Genomic DNA, 19,478 nt, shown 5'->3' with positions numbered 1-19,478 from the left:
TAACTTAACAGTTATACTTTCAGTTCTTTTTCTTACTGCTTTCAGGATAGAAACATCTCACCCCAGCTTACCCACCTGTCATAGACATTGAGCAGCCAGTTTAGACACATGTCAACGCAAAGTGGAATGTTGACGAGGATAGACCGCTCCTCCTCCAGCCTCTCGTACAGAGCCGTCAGGCCATGGATCACCTCCACCACATCCATCACATGCTCCACCTGCTGGAGCTCCTGCTCCCGAAACACCTCCCCGAGGCTGCTCAGCGCCACTAAATCCACTAAAGACACACACATAAAAACTACCCGTAACTTGGACATGATTATGCATATGCATTAGGAAGTGCAGATACGTGAGAAAAATCTCTATTCAGTGGTGCACTTTGAAATGTTATTATTTTTTTGCATTTTGAGAGCAGGTGACAATTTATTTTAATTCTTACACTTTTATCATAGCTATAGGAACCTGACATATAACATATACAAAGAGATGCATTTACACATGTAAACATCAACACCTACAATATATTTCTACATACATGGCTGTGCATTCATTCTCTAACACAAACACACAGAAAATGAGCAGGATCATCATCCTCACCTCAGTAAATGAGAGCATAGGTGACAGCTGCACTTATTCACCCTTTTTGCCCACTTAAGCCCTGCCAGATGTTTCAAGAGCAGTGACACAAATTTGATTTGGCTCTTCTAAACTAATTTGATGGCCCATCCCTTGGAGTGGAGCTAAAAGCTAAAAGTGTCCATTGATGCCAGGTATAATTGGACAGCAAGATAATGTGGTAGAAGAGAGACAATATAACAGGAGTATTCTCGGGCTTGGGAGAGAATCCACTAAAAATGTATTTCTGATGGGCTTCTACAGCACTGCTCAATCATTCATAAAGTGTGCAGAGAGAAATAATGTGAATTCTGCAGTTATCAAGGCAGCATGGCAATTAAATTCTGCAATGATATCAACAAGTAGACCATAGGAGAGTGAGATAAAAAAAGCGGCCAAGAAAAAAGAAAGAGGAATAGTCATTGAAAGGGATTTTTTATAGCAGTCTGGGCATGCTGAGTTTTTATTACAGCAACTCGGGGCATGCAGGGGAGAGAAAGTGGGAGGAGGCTGCAGAGGGAAAAGGAAAGTGGGTTAACATGAATGAGGAAAATTGTGAAATTGGTCACTTGTGGTGGCAAATGTGGGCTAATCTAGAGTTGCTGAGAGCACTGCAGGTCATGTATGAGATGGATGAGATTATGGTATAGAGCACAAGAAAAAGGGGAGAAAGAGAGGGCCGGTTTGAGGTAGTGAGAAACTGGGAGAGCAGGCATAAATGTTGCTTCTCATACAGTCAGAAAAAAGTGAGAGTGACATTATCTGACCAGTGAGCTGTGACCCTGAAGGGGCACACATTCAAGCCTTAACCATGCGGCAAAAAACTAATTGTCTTCTCTTTTGTAAGTCAAATGGACCAATTAATAGCTCTAATTACGTAGCATGCCAGCGATCCGGCCACTAATCAAAATAAGAGGGAATCCATTGGTTGAGTGGTTCCAGTCATAGGTGCCTGAGCAATGGAGCAAGCGGAGCAGCTGCACTCCCACTATTAGACTTGGTGGAGTAAACATGTTCTTTTGCATTCCCACTTTCCTAATCATACAACTTTGCTATTTGTAAACATTTGAGGTAGTTTGTATAGTTATATCTGGCAGTTTGACATGTAGTACAATAATTAAAAATTACATTTGTAGAATCCCATTCTTACCTAGTCTCTTACAGTCGGAGAAGTATGCAAGGCACGCAAACTACATCATTGCGTTCTGAATATCTGTGTGGTTGCTTTTCAATCACTGTGCCGCACTCAGGCAAGTCAAGCCATATGTCAGACAGACACTCTGACTCTGTTGGTGCAGCCTAAAAGTGTGTTGATTTTTTTTTTTTTCAAACTGCCCAACGAGAAGTCGAGACATGTTGATGCAAACACAGGAACATGCAGATTGGATAGCTTGTTGGATGTCAAAGCATAAGACAACCATTCTAAGTCTGTTAGCTATGCAGTGTGTTATTGCTTACAGCTTTGATGAGCTGAGTGCAAATACACATATAGGCAAGGATATGAATGGAGAAGCTAGTTAGCTACCCTAACAAACTATGTACAAGCGTTCCTACTCTCTCACACACACACACACACACACACTCTCTCTCTCTCTCTCTCTCTCTCTCTCTCTCTCTCTCTCTCTCTCTCTCTCTCTCTCTCTCTCTCTCTCTCTCTCTCTCTCTCTCTCTCTCTCTCTCTCTCTCTCTCTCTCTCTCTCTCTCTCTCTCTCTCCCACGCTTTGCCTCACATTCTTTACATGAGTAGCCTAAGGTCATTTATTCAACCAGTTCAGTGTATTCATAAGTGTGTTGCTCTCTTTAATGAATAATGATGTGACAGTGTGGTGCAGGGAGGACAGAAAGAGACCTGATATTTTAATATATAGTGCAATATAAAGTGAGCATTATAGTGAAAGAACAGCTTTATGGGTCATGATTGAAGATTATATATTGCAGGAAATGGCACTTTCAGGTGTTAATTAAATGAAAATCTTCCTGCCGTACTTCCCCTGGCCTGTCACTAATCTTGCACCCCTACTTTTAATTATAATTAGGTGCCCATGGTTCTAGTGGCTCTTGAGTTTATCAATAATTTTGATTGCTGCATTTTAAAGCCAACCATAAAAGATTGCAGAGAACATTTTCAACCATCTCTCTAAGTAGTGTGGAGAGGAGCGATGATTCCTTCGACAACTGGATAAAGAAATGTGCCAGAGCTAATCGTTAGATCTCATTCCAGAGGAGAGCTTGTCATAGTGGATTACTGATGGTGCAGGATAACAGTATATCACTTAACCAGCCACTCTAGCACTGCAGATAGAAATACTATCCATGAAATACTGAACGTACATCTCAAAGTCTTCTGAACTCGCCGCAGCTTCATAGCTGTTCTGTATGCTGAGAACTTGATGTTGTTCAGATCCGCTAATGGAGAGAGAGATAGAGAGAGATAGAAATAGATTAGAGTAAATGAAAAGATGAAAGAAAACAAACCCATCCTGCCATTGAGGAATTAGACATCACTATCTCTCCCCCTGTTTATCACGCCATTGCAGTCAGTCATTAGCAGTATACTCTATTGCTATTATCATCTATGTACGTGTCTGTGCACATGCATATGTGTGTCTGGCAGAGCATGTGCATGCAACAGAGCGCCTATCTCCCCTGCAAGCTCCCTGTGTCAGATCAGATTAACAGTAAAACACATGATGTCGTTTAATCACAATTAATTAAAGGCTAAGCAAAAAGCAATCACAGCACTGGCAAATTGGGCCTTGTAGGTTAATGACAGTAGCAATGTAGTCCCTAAGGTGTTTGAAATACAGGGCCCTTAATGAGCTGTGTGACAGGGCCTTCAAAGCAGACACCCAGTGGTGCGGGTGCTGCTGCAGCCCAGAGGGGGTCCAGGGCGAATGAGTATGACTCAGACAGTGCTTTAATTGTCTCCTTACTCACCCAGTGCTTGGTACAGTTCTGTCATCTTTGGATGGTCCCAGCACGTTGTCTGGGCCTGATGGCTGGGAGAAAACGTGAGAAAATGTGAAACAAAGGCAAGGAAAATATGTGAGGGGCATAAATTTTCAGGTCAGAAAGATCAAGGTAAAATGGAGTACAAATGAGCCGAGTGAGCAGAGAGAGGCAGGTGTGGCAAAAGGTGAAAGGAGTGAGATCAGAGGGTAGTAAGTGTAAAAAATGAGAGGGAAGCAAGGGGTGACCATTGTTTACAGAAGATCTAAGGCCTCTAAGGGGAAGACATACGTCAAACATGATAAGAAAAGAAAAAATCACTTTCAGGCATCAAAGTTATATACCACTAGTACTCTGCTGGATATATACTGTCTGTAACATAAAATGCTTCACTCAGAGGCACCAACAATACAAGAAATCTACACACACCAAAAACACACAGTTACACCACCTTTTTCTCCAACTACTGCTTTTATGAGCATGTTAAGCATTAACCTTTACATACTGTTCAGGTCAAATTTGATCCATTTTCACATTTGTGAGCAGTAAAAACAACCTAAACACGATTCTTTTCATTTCCTAAAGTGAGCCAGAATATACAAAATGGAAATTCTTAAATCTTTTAAAAATGATGAAGCTGGTATACTTTTCTATGAATGTTGAGTAATTAAACATAATTCAAAAATCATCTTTCTGTAATGCATTTTTCACACTTTTCAAACTAATTGAAATTGTGATGGCTGTTTTAGGTAACATAGACCCATAAAATAGTGTGATTGTGAATCCTAGCTGGTGCAGTAATACAGCCCACTAAGACTTTACTAGCAAACTAAAACAAGACCCACAAGATTCTGTTGCGATTATTAAGAAAATAAATACTCATAAACTTTAGAGGAACAAGCTGTGCACATAATAATACCATCCTCTAGGCACGCACACACCTACATGCACCTGCACACACAAATTCACAGTTCATTGATCAAACCAGCAGCACACTAAAGGTGAAATGGTATTGATGAGGTAAATAGATAAACAAATGAGTGCTCAGGCAAATAGGGTTCACAGGAGATCAATATTCAAGTTCCTCTCTGAATCATCTCGTATTTATCTGCTCTTTAATGGTAACTGTTCAGAAGTTTGGGCAAAGGAAAGCTCTTGGCTTTCAATAGAAAACCCTTTGAATATATGAGTTAAATTGCACTTAGAGGGAGGACAGTGACGGTTTCTTCTATCACTGGCTGCTATTGATGTTACTTTTAAAAATAAACCAGTTTCCCTAAACATCCTTTGTCATCATGAGCTGCCACATTTCCCTAAAACAATTAACTTTGTTGGAATAGATGGTATTTGAAGAGGGGGAATAATGGAAAAACACAATTGACTAGACTTGGGTTGGATTTTGTAGTTAGCAATGTAATTTAACTGCTGTCACAGCATGAAAGTGGTAGCCTTCTTCCTGACAGCTGAAACCACCAACATATCAGATTGTTCAGCTAATGCAAAAGTCTGGTACTGTGCTCACTGATGGCTTTTTTGTTAGAAAAACCACCAAGCCCATTTGAACTTTGAGGGTAGGATAAAGAATGTAGACAATGGGCAGAAATATGTGTCACTCGAAACTGAATTTGAATCATTTATATTTGACACTGAATTGCTCAACTTGAATGATTGCATTGAAATACTGAATCTGAGTAGCATAATTTGAAATTGAATTGAGATGCACTGAAACTGTGTTTGATAGTCACTGAAAATTCAACTCTCTATACTTCCATATTCAGTTCTCACAATTCAAATTCAGTTCACTGAGACACACATATGGTCATTGAGAAAGAACAATCAAGCGTAGTTTCAAAGAAGATTAGATTACATTTATGTGTCATACAAAATTCTTTGTTGATCAAAAAATCTGGTTTTCATACCAAAATGCTCTTTTTTTAATGTTTAATGTTATAGAAGTATATTATATTTTGCTATTCGTTTTAATATGGCTATTATGATTTTTAAAAATACAGTTCAATTGTCTTGTAGAAACAAAGCCAAAACAGCAGGAAAATGAGTTGTAAGCTGCATGTTTGTGTATGAGAGACATGATCAATATGAATATAGTCCTAATCTCGTATAAATTTAGTCTGTGTAACAGCATGTATTTTTTGAGGTAGATCATTACGTAAGTGCTTGGATAACAGTTGGCTCCTATGTGTGCATGTGGCTTTATCCAGATTTGCTGTCATTAAATGTAATAATAACTATAATAATAATAATAATAAAGGGAAGCAACTCACTTCAATAGAAAGTTCTACCGCAAAGATTAATAGCTACTCTCCCATGAAGTTATTCCCTGGGTCTTGGTTTTGACATTTCTTTTTTTAGAATATTCAAGGGTATCTACAGGCGGATGTCTATGTTACAAACAGCCTGTTTCATTAGATACATAAAAGGGTAGTGTGACCAAATAAATTCTGCTCACATGTGCTTCATGGACATACAGAAATAATACCAATTTGTCGTAAAAATAACAAAATATTCCCTCTTCAAACCAGCTTTCTACCCTGCAATGGAAAAAAGTACATGTATTCCCACAATGCAGACACCTTGAAGTTGTACTTACTTGATGTAGTAGGGCACTTTGTTTGGGGAGATAGCACGCTCCCATGGTATCTGCACTGAACCTGTGAAAACACACAGAGACGAAATCTATTTCAAAATAGGCATGTCATGCATGAAAAGCCATTGTGCACAATAGCAGCAGACAGTGTGTCCATTCAGACCTTCTTAACAGAGCTGCTATGGTGTACAACAGGTGCAGTAAAGCCAAAGAGAAAAGTCTATTGTGTCGGATTTCCATAGAGTGTTGGTTTGTTTGGCATGGCGTAATAGAATATTGGAGGTAGAGAAGTCAGTGAGACAGGGTGACTTGGCGTTTTTAACCGGCCTCCAAACTGAACCACAGGGGGTTCAGGTGAGGATAAAAGAGGACGGACTGCACTGGAAGAAGCAGGAGGAAGACAATACGCACAGAAACATATTGAAACGAAGGCAGACACACAAGCTTACATGCACACATACACACACTGTGTCATTGTCCATTACTGTATTATGACATGGCACAGTGGCCATTTGTGCAAAGGTGGATGTAGAAGTAACTTTACAAATTAAGCGTTCAGAGTAGGCTGAAGCATTGGGTTTTTGACTTCCAAGGAGCATTTTAACATAGACAGCCAACATCATAACAGTAAAAAAAAAACAGAAAATCACAAAAAGTAAAACTTCAGAAGTATTATCATTTAAATGTACAATGTGATGGGGCCTGAACTACACCCTGCTTTTTTTGTCAGGGGTCAAAAGCCAAAAATATGAATTTGAAGAGTAACTAGTAATTACAGCTATCAAAAGAATGTATAGTGGTGTAAAAAGCACAATATTTCCTACTGAAAGGTTGTGAAAAAGAAGTATTAAGTAGCATAAGATGGAAATATTCAAGTAAAGTGCAAGTGCCTCTAAATTGCCCATATGTACAATACTGGAATGGATGAACTCAATCGCATTCCATGACAGCACAAATCCATCTACCTTTGTACACTAAGCACCATACACTATACCATATGTACTATATGTTATATTGAATAAAACACTAAAATATTAGCACACTGGGGCATAAAAAAACACAGACGCAAAACCAGACGTTCCTGCAGGGTGCAGTGGGCTGAGCTGGCAGTGGCGTAGTGCTATATAAGCCCCAGTGTGGCATTTCTGAGCCAGCGTGACAGCAGTAAAAGTGGATGGGTTTGGCGAGGACAACTGACACACAAACACACACCACTTCAGTTACACTCCCACAGAAAGCTCTACAACGCACAGCTTTTCCACTTCTTCATCAGTTTAAACTAGGCAAAGTAAATCATATTTTTCAGCCCCCCTGCTAGCGTTTGAAGAGCAGCAGGTAAGAGAAGAGACAGAATACAGAAATATGTGGCTCTGCTCAAATGAGAGCAATGACTGTTGTGATGAACATCACTGGGGATGCTCATCGCCACAGTGTGCTCGAACTGATGAAGACAGATGAACAAAGCCTGCCAACTCCACCTCTAACCCAAATACACACACAAACACACACAAATAAACACAATCTTACACACACACACACACACGCCATATCTTATAGCCTTACCACAAAAAATTGTAATACATCTAACCTTTTTTACACCCCCCCACAGTCTGAGACAGTGCCTTGGCACAGCATGGCACAGATTGGTGCGACATGAGGCACTAACTTCAAATAGTAGAGGAGGACTCTTACTAGAAAGGAAGTGCTGCGATCCGGGGCCAAAGTCTCTGTGTGCATCCTGGAGCTGCTTCAGCCGCTCCTCTATGGAACCCTGAGGACACACACGCATGCACACGTGTGCGCGCACACACATATACACACACACACAATCACACACACACACACACACACACACATAAGCAGAGTTAAATCAAAGGGAATCATGCTGTTCATCCCTTTCCATCTGAAATCCCCACAATAGAAATGCATGCACACAGACCACCTGCTTCTCCCCCATTAGTTAACTGTGGAATATAAATTATGTCTTTTTCCCTCTGTTGGCCCTCTTGAAGGACTCTGAAAGCCTTTGAAGAGTAGCAGGTAGGAAATGAAGATGGAGATTGCAAAATAATATATTTTGTGGAAACGAGGACAACGATTCCTGGTTGCAGTGTCAGCATGCAATAGAGCTGTTGGAGGAGAAGATGAAATGAAAGAGGTGGGGAAGGGAGGGGTGCCTGAGCCACACATGTGTTGTGTCAATAATCATGGAGACTGACTTGACAAAATTAAGTTTGCCATTGCTTTTGTAAAAGCATTTTGCATCAGTTATGTTTCCCATAAAATGGGATTTAGTCTGTCTAATCCTGGTTTATTTGAAATGTATTAGATTGGGCACATGAATCATTGTCAGCTGGATGTTGAAACGCATCCTCAAACAATGGGAGGAACAGAAAGGTACTGAAGAGAGACAGATAAAGGAAGAAACAGAAAAGAGACAGAGTGAGGGGACTTCAAAAAGAAGCAAAGATAATGAGTTGTAATGTGTAAAGTTAGATATATTAAGTTAGCGTGTCTCAGTGTGCACATGTCATTGCAAACAATATGATCTGGATTTAAATTGGTTTGGACTAATAGCATTGTCAATGCGCCGTGGAGATGTTACTGCCAACCGTGGGGTATTGTACAATCTATTTGCTGTACAGGCAATTTGGGGTGCCATAAGGAAGATAAATGACTAAATTATCCGTGATCAACAAATATTAGCAAATCAAATTTGGAAATACATTTTCGCTGGCATCAGAGCAGCCAAAATCATCAGGCCACAGGATGTTGGTGGGATTTATCATTTATCATTTTAATTAAGAGAGAAATCGGCCAGACAGAGAGAGACAAAGTGAACGGCTTCTCAATCCTGCTTGATTTCACTGAAAGATACCAAGATGCAAGGTTGGAGCATCTTACTGTTTTGAAATTAATTAGGGTGGTTGAGTAGAGATAGCAAATCAACTGGGGTGCAAACCAGCTTGAAGAAGGCCAAAATACACAGAAAAAGGTGTTAAGGTTTGCTGTTTGCTATACCTGTTCCTTTATATGTCACTCAGGCTTTATTGATATCCCTGAAACTCCGAGAACAAATCAGGATTTGAGAAATGAATATGTGCTGGTGACTATGGATACTAAAAGCCTTTTTAACAATGTTTATCCTTAGAGGGGATTGGAGGCTTTCACGTACTTCCTGAATCAAAGACCAGAGGACGCACTACCTCTCACACAGCACATCTAAGATTTGGCAGAAATTGTCCTATAAAATAACTTTTTCATGAAGACTCAAAGGGACATCAATAGAGAGCTAGCTGAGTCCCAATTTTGCCTCTTTCCATGAATCTCTATTTTGAAAAAGAATGTGTAATGAGTCCCAACAATCCATTCCTAGAAGACATGTCATGTTTACCATAGCTGACAATCACACCACCCTTTTTACAAATCCTGAGTCACCCTTGCAAGCACAGAGCTTGAAAATGAGTCCACCATGTCCAAGAGATAGGGCCTTATGAACAGACAAGGCATAGACCAAGATGTCCTTTATACTCACCCTTCTGAATAAGACATTGACGCGGCTACGCCATATGTGGAATGTGGAAGTTAGTGCATGAAGCAAAGCTGTCTTGAATGACAACAGAGCGGAGTGCTCCAGAGGCTCATAGGAATCACACACCAAGGGTAGTAAGTAACCCATGGGGAGTGGTGACACGCATCTCCACATTGTCTCCTAACCCCCCTGTAAGAAACGTTTCACGACGGGGTGAAGACAAAACCCTCATGTCAGAGGAAATAGCTGCAGCATACACTTTAACAGCAGCATGAGGACAGCCTCTTTGCTATGTAACAAGCAATGGTGTATACTGCTCTCACTGCCTGGATGGTCTGCACCACCCGTCAAGCCTGTCCAGACTGCATTTGCCTGTCTCTCAAACCTGTAGAGGTTGGCTCAACATGGGCAGCACACCTATTGAATCTACCTCCTGGGACAGGGCCCCCTGAACTTGAGAGATGGACCAGGGCAGATGGGGGATGAGACAAAGAGAAGGAAAGGTGTAAAGCATCCACATTCGCCATGGCGTGTTTGCAAATGCATCTCGGATGACAGATACTGTTGGGACACCCAATAACTAAAGACCTTATGCACAGATGGGAGAATGTTCACAGCTGAGTGACAGAGGAAATGGACCTGAATAGACTGTCAGGACCAGGACGTCTTCTCTGTCCTTTGTTCATAGCACGGTGAGTCCCAGACACATGTGACGCCCACTTGACAAGCACACACACACCCCATGGCAGTTACAACTCCCTAAATTGGGTTATTTATCTGGCCAATGGTGCAGCCCAGATATTTGATCTATTTGGCTGCTGCAGGAGGGAAATCAGTCCCATGACTAGTGAGTTTGTTTTCAGAGGCTCCTTCCTAGAAGCTGCGATACATACATTCGAATTTCTGTGGGTGATTGTGTGCATGTTATTGGAGGAAAGTATTACCCAGTCCAGTAAAGGGCAAAGTTTAGGTGAAATACGTTTTTAAAAAGCACTGGTGTGTGACTCTGCCTTGCTGTGATTTGTTGCAGCAAACAATCCAATAGGTTTCACTTGGAGGACAAAGGCTCAAGTTGAAGCAATTGACTTTATTTGCTTTACTCAGAGCTAAGAGCACAGCAAAACACTGGCAAATAAATCAAACACACAATTAGTCTATACTGATCTGCACTGCATTGTTTGGTTCTGTTCTGTTCATGAACTGTTTCGTTTGGGGCTATTTTGGGGCCACAGAGGGAATATGAAAGTATGTAAAAGGGGATACTGGAAAATATTATTATTTTTCTAATATTTAAAGGGATGTTAAAATGATCATGTTCAAAAGAGAGAGAGACAGGGAGAAGGATAAGCTGCAGTGGCAATTAAAACATCATAATAACACCATGAACGACAGGGTGTGGAGGAGTTGTCATGAAGGTTATCTAATGAGAACAGGGTGTTCTAACATGAGGTGAATGAGTTCTGTTGTGCTTGCAGGAAGACCACTGGGTGATGATGCAGAATGCAGCCTATGTTTGAAAGTTACCTACTGTAGAGATGAATCCATACATTCAGCTAAGCATTGAGGGGAGGGCATGTCGAGTTCAATGAATCCAAAGCACTTTATTCTTAAAATTTTAAAAAGGCTTTAAGAGTAAGTGCTTTGGATTCATTGAAGACTTGACCTCTTCATGTAAGTGCATGAAAAACATGTATTCATCTACTCTGCTGTATTTCTTATTTCAGCTTCAAATTCACATTATGTAAAAAACCAAACACTGTGGGTACACCCAATCCCGTCCCATCTCACTGAAGTCGTTCCAGTCTGTCAAATAATAAATAATATAAATGCATTCTGCCAGTAGAAAGTGATTATGTGCTACTTACAAGGACAAAGTATACAGTATAAATACAGAATGCAGATTTTTATTCATGTGCAGATGTTTGTTTCAACAGGTACAGAGAGATAACAGTTGCTCAGGCAGTGATAACTGTGAACCATTACTAGTGTTAGGATAGTGCATATGTGGGCAGACACAAACTCCATCAAAAGTCTCTACAGCTATTAAAGCTGACTGACAGCTAATCCAGCTGTGATCAGCTGCTGCTGTCCTCAGAAATGGACGTCTGTGCATATATATGAACTGTTAAAATTCAAACCAATAGTTTCAGTATAATTATACTCAAGAATAGGCGTCATTTACTGTAAGTGTTATTCTCACCTTCCTAAACTGAACTCATTCAAAAGTGAGCTCAACACATCACAGAAAAAAAGTGCTGCAGGAAAACAACAGCTGTTAGATAACAGGTTATTACAGTGGTTAAAGGTTGATGAAATTAATAATAATAACATTGTGTATGTTATTATGTTATTTAACTCAACACTTGCTGAAGCTGTTTCTCCTTCCAATCAAAGAACATTGACTAAATGACTGTGAAATGGCTACAGTTAAGTCAGGTTTAACCAAGTACAGTATTCTGCAGTATTTTTTTTTTTTTACATCTGTCATAGCAGCAAAATCCTAGTTTTCATATTTTAGCCCCTTTTTACTTCACATCACAACTAAACAAACCATGCTTGTTATAGAAATTGGGATATACTTTAACAATCATTCCAGGCATCTATTGTTTGCATTCATTTTATTTCCACACTGATATACACCTAAAATTGGAGAAGCTCAGGTATGCCTCGTCTAAAAATTTCAGCAAAATATGGTACAGCTTTCTCAGTTATGCTAACACTAGGTCTTAACCCCTGTACACGCAGCTGTAATGGCCATTTATTACTATCTATGTGCTCCATCATATAATGTATTTTTAATGTCTGTAGCCATTGTAATTTGTCTTGCAAGTGTGTAATGTCCCCTAACTTTGTATTATGTTGATTATCGGTATTTGTTTAGTTTTGATATTGGTATGTTATAAAAATCAATAAACAGATGTTTTTTTAAAGCAACACACTTGAAGGCAATAGTGAAGAGCACTTAACACCAATCATTGGCAAGTGGACAATTTGTGACACTCATATTATAAATATGGTCAAATAGGCCAGTAAGTTCAGTTGCTTTTACTATCTCTGAGTAAATTAGGCAAATTGAGAGGCTTTCATCTTGCAGCATGCAAAGACTTTCTGACCACCCACTCGTGTGATGTTAGAGCTTGTCATCAAAAACATGGCCTTTTATTAAAAACACTCCAATTGTCCTTCAAATGCTCAAAACGCCTGAAAGCCTCTAATAAACCCTTACGTGGAGTCTTTACTATGGACAAACATCACACTTGGGATGATTGTGATATCTGCCTGGCATTTGTAAGCTGGAGAAACTGCTGGTGACAATCTCAAATAGACAATAGAAACCTGCCAATGAACTCTACCTGAAGCACTTTCCATCTGCTGTTAAGATGCTCCAGGGCACGGGCATTCTCCATCGACAAATGTACATCAGAGATAGCCAGCTGGTGGGCCAGATCATTGATGTGCTTCATGCCCTCCTTCACCTGGGTCAGCTCCTCCTTAAATAACTGCAGGATGATGAGAAAGAAAGAGGGGGAGAGAGGAGATCAGAGAGAACAATCAAGGGGGAGGTAGATGAAAAAGAGAGTGTTAGAATAAAAAAGAAATATAAAAAAAATATTAAATGCAGAAAAACATTAGTCATAGCAGTCTACTAATATCAAGTTTGGACAGACTCCATTCAAGTCAATTGAAATGTGATTCATTATAGATTCCGGCTCAGTTTAAGAAACTACTTGGCAGCATCCATGTACTAACTTCCAAAATCAAAGTGAAAAGAATGTATAATGATGTTGGACCAGTAACAGCATCTGTTCATAGATTTTATATGTGAACAATGAAGGAAACCAGGGAATTAGTCTAAACCAGGATTCATACACAAGTGTCAGTGCGTGGGCAGTTTATGTGTGTATATGTTTGTCTATTTACAGCTGGATCATTTTGAACTGTCAGTTGTGTTTAATCTTTTTTTTTTTTTTTTTTTTTTTAATTTGCAGTCTGTGAAAACTTTTAGTGTAGATGTACAAGAATGTTTAACAAATGTCAGTGTCACACCTCAAACTTGAAATTTAATTATGGGTAAAAACAAAAACAAAAAAAGGTGCCAAGCATGTTTGCCTGTGTGACATGTTTTCACAAAATATTTTGCACACTGATGTCTTTATTCAACGGTACACTTACATAAGACTGAAAGAGAAAAGCATTATTTAATATGAGGAAGCTGTGACTGCATGGAATGAACACAGCTGTAGGACAGCCTGCAGTCACATTTAGGGTCTACTTTCTTGTTTTCTTCTTTAGAGTAAGTAAATTAATACCTGGTATCTCCAAATCTGGTGACTGTGTTTTGATGTCAGCAGGAACAATGTAAAAGGGAGAAGCAACAAAACACATCACCCTTATGATAATTACAAGCAGCCTAGGAGCAAGTGCGAATGCTTGTATCAGTGTATGTGTAGGTGAATACTGTAGTGCTGAAACACATCCATTAATTGATATGCCAACGTCAATCGACAGAAGATTAATCTGCAGCTATTTTGATTATGATTAAAAAGCCCTCCTTCACTCAAAAATGTGTTTTTCTTCTTGTTCCTACAGTTGAATGTTTGAGCTTCACTGTGAATAATGATGTGTGAGCAGAGTTTGCCCTCACTTAACAGTAGCAACACTCTCTGCTCTCCACTCCATAATTACTAAACCAATGACCTGCCATTTGTTTAACAACATCTATTCAGCTGAGGATTCTAACCCATACTATCTCACTGTGCCAGTATGAAGTGCCTCGTCCTTGTCATCATCTATCAGATCACAGCTACTCTGACAGGAATGTGTACACAGGCAAGCAAAACAAACATTTTAAAGCAACACAGCCTGATACAGATCTCACTTATTCATGAGTAACATATCACCGCTGTGTATTTGTGATTTTTAAAAAAGGGGATGTCATTTAACGATGTGTCACATTGTGTGCTTTTTCAGGGTTAGCCGGAGGCGATTATCTCAAAAGGAGACATTTAAGTTATTCCATAGGCTAAAAAAATAATTTATATCTAGGTTTCCTATTAATGTGTCTGCGTGTGCAAGTGTGTGTATACATGAGAAAGATAAAGAGATACAGAATGAGGAGAAAGTGGGTGTAATGTGCTTTTTCTTTGAGTGTCTACCTTGGTAGCGTCTATGTGGTCCTGCAGAGAGTCAATGAAGAGGTCTCCGACAGGCTCCCAGGCATCTCTCACCCCCTCTGCCTGCTCCAGGGCCACTGCCAGCTCCTCCATCGCTGCCTGGATCTGGAGTAAACGCTCCAACGTCCTCTCCATGTGTCTGAGGGTTTTGTTGAAAATTCAATTCATCACAGTTAACTACCTGCACTATTAAAATATGGAGTTAATGTGAAACAACAGGCTAAAAATCTGTGCATATAAAAATCCATGGAACATGCAGTCAAACACGTTATTCATAATAATTTATGTAATTTCATTGAGGCTATATGCAAAATCTTTTTTTTTCACAATCTAAATGTTTTTGCCCTTGAAAAAAAGTTTGTTTTCTAACTCTGAATTCCCAGTGATCCAAAACTCGATAAATGTGTTTTCCTAATTGTTTCTGTAACGGATTATAGTTGCCACATTTTGTAATCAGGTTATGGTAATTATATTATGTGTAATGTATGGCTGCGTAAGCCTACTATGGATCAACACACACACAATCACGGAGTCCTCGTGAGCGATATTACACTCTCAACTTTGCAGCTCTATAAGAAACAGGCAAACTGCTGTTATATAGATAAAATAAAATACATCTTTTTTGGAGTCTTTTATATATCATCAACAAATATACATGCCTTTTTCCGTCGCATTAATTTAAACAGCATTCCTTTTTTCTTTTCTTTCCTGTTATGTAAAACCAACTTACTTAAAAAGTAAAAAGGAGAGAGATTGTCAACAACATTGAAATATATTTAAAAAAAGAAAGAGAGCATTAATAACCTAAACTACCTTTCCTTTTCTATAACGTATACCATTATTTTTATATTCAATCATCTTGATTTATATGAAACGTAAAACTTCTTAACTCCCAAATTGTAGCTTTTAGGAAACAAAAAGAAACCAACTTGTTTTGCAGCTGAGAAATCAGTGTTACCATTAGCTCAGTGGCTTTTGGAGTCGTTCCAGGAGCACAAGGGCTGCAATTTGCTTTACTCCCATATGACCTATAATTATTCATTTAATTAAAATTCTGTCACAAAAACTGGAATTGAAAGGCTCTCAGAGGACAAAAACAGATTATCTGGCCCAAAGTTTACTGGCTGCAGTGGCCTTGATTACAAAACTTGCATTACGATTAACCTCAAAATATTCTTTTCCATTCACCATAACATTCAGTGATTTCCCATTTGTGTTGTACAGCTACTGAGATGGACCAAATAACAAGACAGGGTAGAGAAACCACACCTAGTTTGAACAAAATCTACATGTAAAAAATAAAATAAAGACTGACCTATGGCGGTCCACACAGCGCGCTGTCAGCTTTTCCCACAGGTCACTGGCCACATTTGCCTGCTTCCATACCGAGCGGCTCACATTCAAGATCCGCCGTCGTGGAGACGCCTCTGCAGAAGGTGGAAGAGGTTACATGGGGCCACATGAGGGCAAAAGGATGAAGGTGCAAATGATGAAGTAAAAAATGGAGTAGACAGAGAAAGAGGAGTGGAAAGCAAGTGTTAGAAGTCAGAAAAGGAGAGGAGCGATGATTAGAGAAGGATGATTCATCAATGCACTGAAAAAGAGGGGAAATAATGGAGGAAGGGGGAAAACATGAGACATGAGGAGAACACAGTATGGTAGACTGCTACAGTATTTCCCAGGTGAGCAGCCAGTGGTGAGAGCCAAACATTACGAAGTGGAGGTGTGGGTGGAGAAACAGCCACACTTGCTGTATTATTGATCTGAGCAGATGGCACTGTAGAGCTGGTGAGCTAAAGCTAATTGGTCCCGACCTGGACACTTTCCCTAAAGGGGACCTATTATGCTCATTGCCAGCTCTGTATTTTTATTCTGGGACTCCACTAAAGCAGCTTCAGCAACAGTTAAAAAAAAATCCTTATTTATCTTATACTGGCCCTTTATGCAGCCCCTCAGTTTACACAGAACACAACAACATATGGAGATATTTGGACCTCTTTGTTCAGCTGATCAATAATAAATAATGGCATTATTTGACACTTAAGCCACGTTTAATATGAACATCTGAATTTGCAACATTATATTTGTGACTGGAAATATGGAAAAACATAATAGGTCGCCTTAAACTTGACACCAGAGGATAGATTATTGCTATTGACCACTAATGGAAGATTTCACCTGCATGGGTCCTATTCAGATACCCAGGGACGCAGCCGAGTTTGTGAGTATGATATTTTGGCTGGCACAGCAGTTGGCACAGAGCTTAAAGGGAGCAGACCTTTTCCATCAGTCAGGGTCTCCTCTGGTTCCTGGAAGGGGTGCTGAGCCAGAAAGGCCTGGGCAGACTCCAAGACTGAGTAGATGAACGGCCCGCGAGACTTGACATCCTCCATGAATGCCTGGCGGAGGAGAAGCAGAGAGGGGAGGAGAGTGTGTGTAAGTACAAGGTAATCAAAGAAATAAACCGTGTCCCAACTCAGGTGCTTTATCCTCTGAAGGAAGGTCCTGAAGGCCAGACTGTACCTGTGACTCCTCTCTGCCTCATAGAGACCAAAACTCATTGTACATTCAGTAATGCTTCATTTTTAAAGGTCCTTTAATTTTGTACACATTTTCTGGATTTTTTCTGAGTAATTTGAAGGTAAACGGTAAATATTCAGAACATTTTACAGAAAGGGTGGTACAATTTGGTAATATACATTACTGTTGCCTAACCGGCTTATTATATTTTGGTTCATACATAGTTAATCTGCAGAAAATCATAATAAATTATGTCAGTCAAAATGAAACAAGGCAAGTGATGTAAGTCTTCACAGCTTTCCTAGCGATAAGAAGAAAAATAAGTCATAAATACAACTTCCTAAAGACCCACAGCTGTGTTCTCTCCACTTCAGTCCTGATGCGTTTGATGCATTTAGTCGACCACAGCTGTTAAAAGAGCTAACCGGTGCTGCTGGTTATAAGCGAAGACTAAAACCAAATGCTGAGCCTACAATTTTCAAGGTGTCTAACTTCAAACACCCTTGGATAGCGACTGAAATTCTGCTCTAAGAAACGTCAAATACAGGAGATGCTGGATGCTGTCCTGTTAGGATGTTAAACAACCCGCTCCTGCAGTTGCAGGCTCTGAAGGTGAAGCAGCGGACACGACCCTCATAAACACGGAGGAACCTGACAGTCGACCAGTTTTACCTTTGACCTTTGGCAATCCGTAAGCGTACAGTGTCAAAACGCTTACCTTGAACAGCTTTACAACACAACACATACTCTCCCTCACTGTTAGCAAAGGCGAGTACTTGCTACATAGACACTCTCTCCTCCTCCTCACCTCTCCTCATCTCAACCTCCTCTCCTCTCCTCCTCCTCACCTCTCCAATCATTTTCATTTTCATTTAAAATTACAGGAATGTCTTGTGTGTTGTCGGGTTCAAACTGGAAAGGCTGAAAATAAGACATTTTTATCTCTCTGTAGTGTAAACAGACCGGGGACCGAAAACTGTTGCAACCATTTGACATCACTACCCAGGCTGCATTGCAATGTGAACAACAATGGTGTCCTATGAGTGAAAGGATTTTTTTCCAATTTTATGAAAAATGAAGACACCAAGAGTGTTTTTATATTACATTTATATAGTTGATGACAACGTTAATCTAATAAGGCCTACAAGTCTTAATAGTCAAGGTTCCTTTTAACAGACAGAAAATACTTTTCCATTTTCAGTGTCTGTGTGTCAAACTATATACCATATTAAGTTGTTTCTGTTACCAAATTACATAACACTTTCAAATAAATATTACTGAGGTTGTTACAACCTCACAGAGGGTAGTAACATGAATGAAGGGAAACTGAACTAGATGAAACAAGAAAAAAATTAAGTCATTTTATCAAATACACAAAGGGGAAAAAATCAAATGTTGTTTGGAGGAGGCTCTGCTTCTGCACAGTCTGCAGGCTGAGAAAAAGACTGAGGATTGAACACCAAGGGGTATATATGAGGGACAGTTGGATTCTTGGAATATATAAATTACTTATGGCAATCAATGTGCACATACACACACACACACACACACACACACACACACACACACACACACACACACACACACAGACACACACACACACACACACACACACACACACACACACACACACACACACACACACACACACACATTAGCAGGGATCTACTGACAGGACCACATGAGATTACATGGCTGTCTGCTTGTGCAGAGAGCCCAGGGCACAATAGGAGACCAAAGTATTGGTCAACTGGCCTGAGGAGGAGGAGCCAATTACTGCAGCTGGAGAGCCCAGCTTCACTGGTCCACACTCAACAGCACTCCTTATATGCAAATCACAAACCAGGACCTCAATGTACAAGAAGGCACACACACACACGCCTCTACTCCACCACTGAGCAGATACCCAGAGTCTGCAGGGCCTTGAAGAAAGCCAGTGTCTTCTATACTAATCTTTGTTCTCTCTAAAACCTACGGCAGGTGAGTGAATTAATACCAGGAATATTCCCTCTCTTCAAAGTAATTTATTTAAGTGAAGCCAGCCTACTCAATCCTCTTATGGTATGAAGAGATTACAATTTTA

At 39.9% G+C, this 19,478-nt stretch overlaps 1 protein-coding gene across 1 annotated transcript in view; it reads right to left on the bottom strand.

Annotated features, from left to right (window-relative positions):
* Window positions 1-19,478, bottom strand: part of drp2 (dystrophin related protein 2) — a gene marked incomplete at its 5' end in the record, with an annotated part of 81,945 nt that overhangs the window by 23,895 nt on the left and 38,572 nt on the right. Inside the window, 9 exons of the mRNA XM_062425211.1 lie at window positions 76-277; window positions 2,947-3,021; window positions 3,553-3,614; window positions 6,173-6,233; window positions 7,862-7,940; window positions 13,055-13,201; window positions 14,858-15,014; window positions 16,191-16,302; window positions 17,154-17,274. Of these exons, the coding sequence (XP_062281195.1) occupies window positions 76-277; window positions 2,947-3,021; window positions 3,553-3,614; window positions 6,173-6,233; window positions 7,862-7,940; window positions 13,055-13,201; window positions 14,858-15,014; window positions 16,191-16,302; window positions 17,154-17,274 (1,016 nt within the window). The remainder of the gene's footprint in view (window positions 1-75; window positions 278-2,946; window positions 3,022-3,552; window positions 3,615-6,172; window positions 6,234-7,861; window positions 7,941-13,054; window positions 13,202-14,857; window positions 15,015-16,190; window positions 16,303-17,153; window positions 17,275-19,478) is intronic.

Source organism: Scomber scombrus, chromosome 9 (assembly GCF_963691925.1).
Source record: "Scomber scombrus chromosome 9, fScoSco1.1, whole genome shotgun sequence".
Classification (NCBI taxonomy): Eukaryota; Metazoa; Chordata; class Actinopteri; order Scombriformes; family Scombridae; genus Scomber; species Scomber scombrus.
This window is presented reverse-complemented; position numbering and strand designations above follow the sequence as displayed.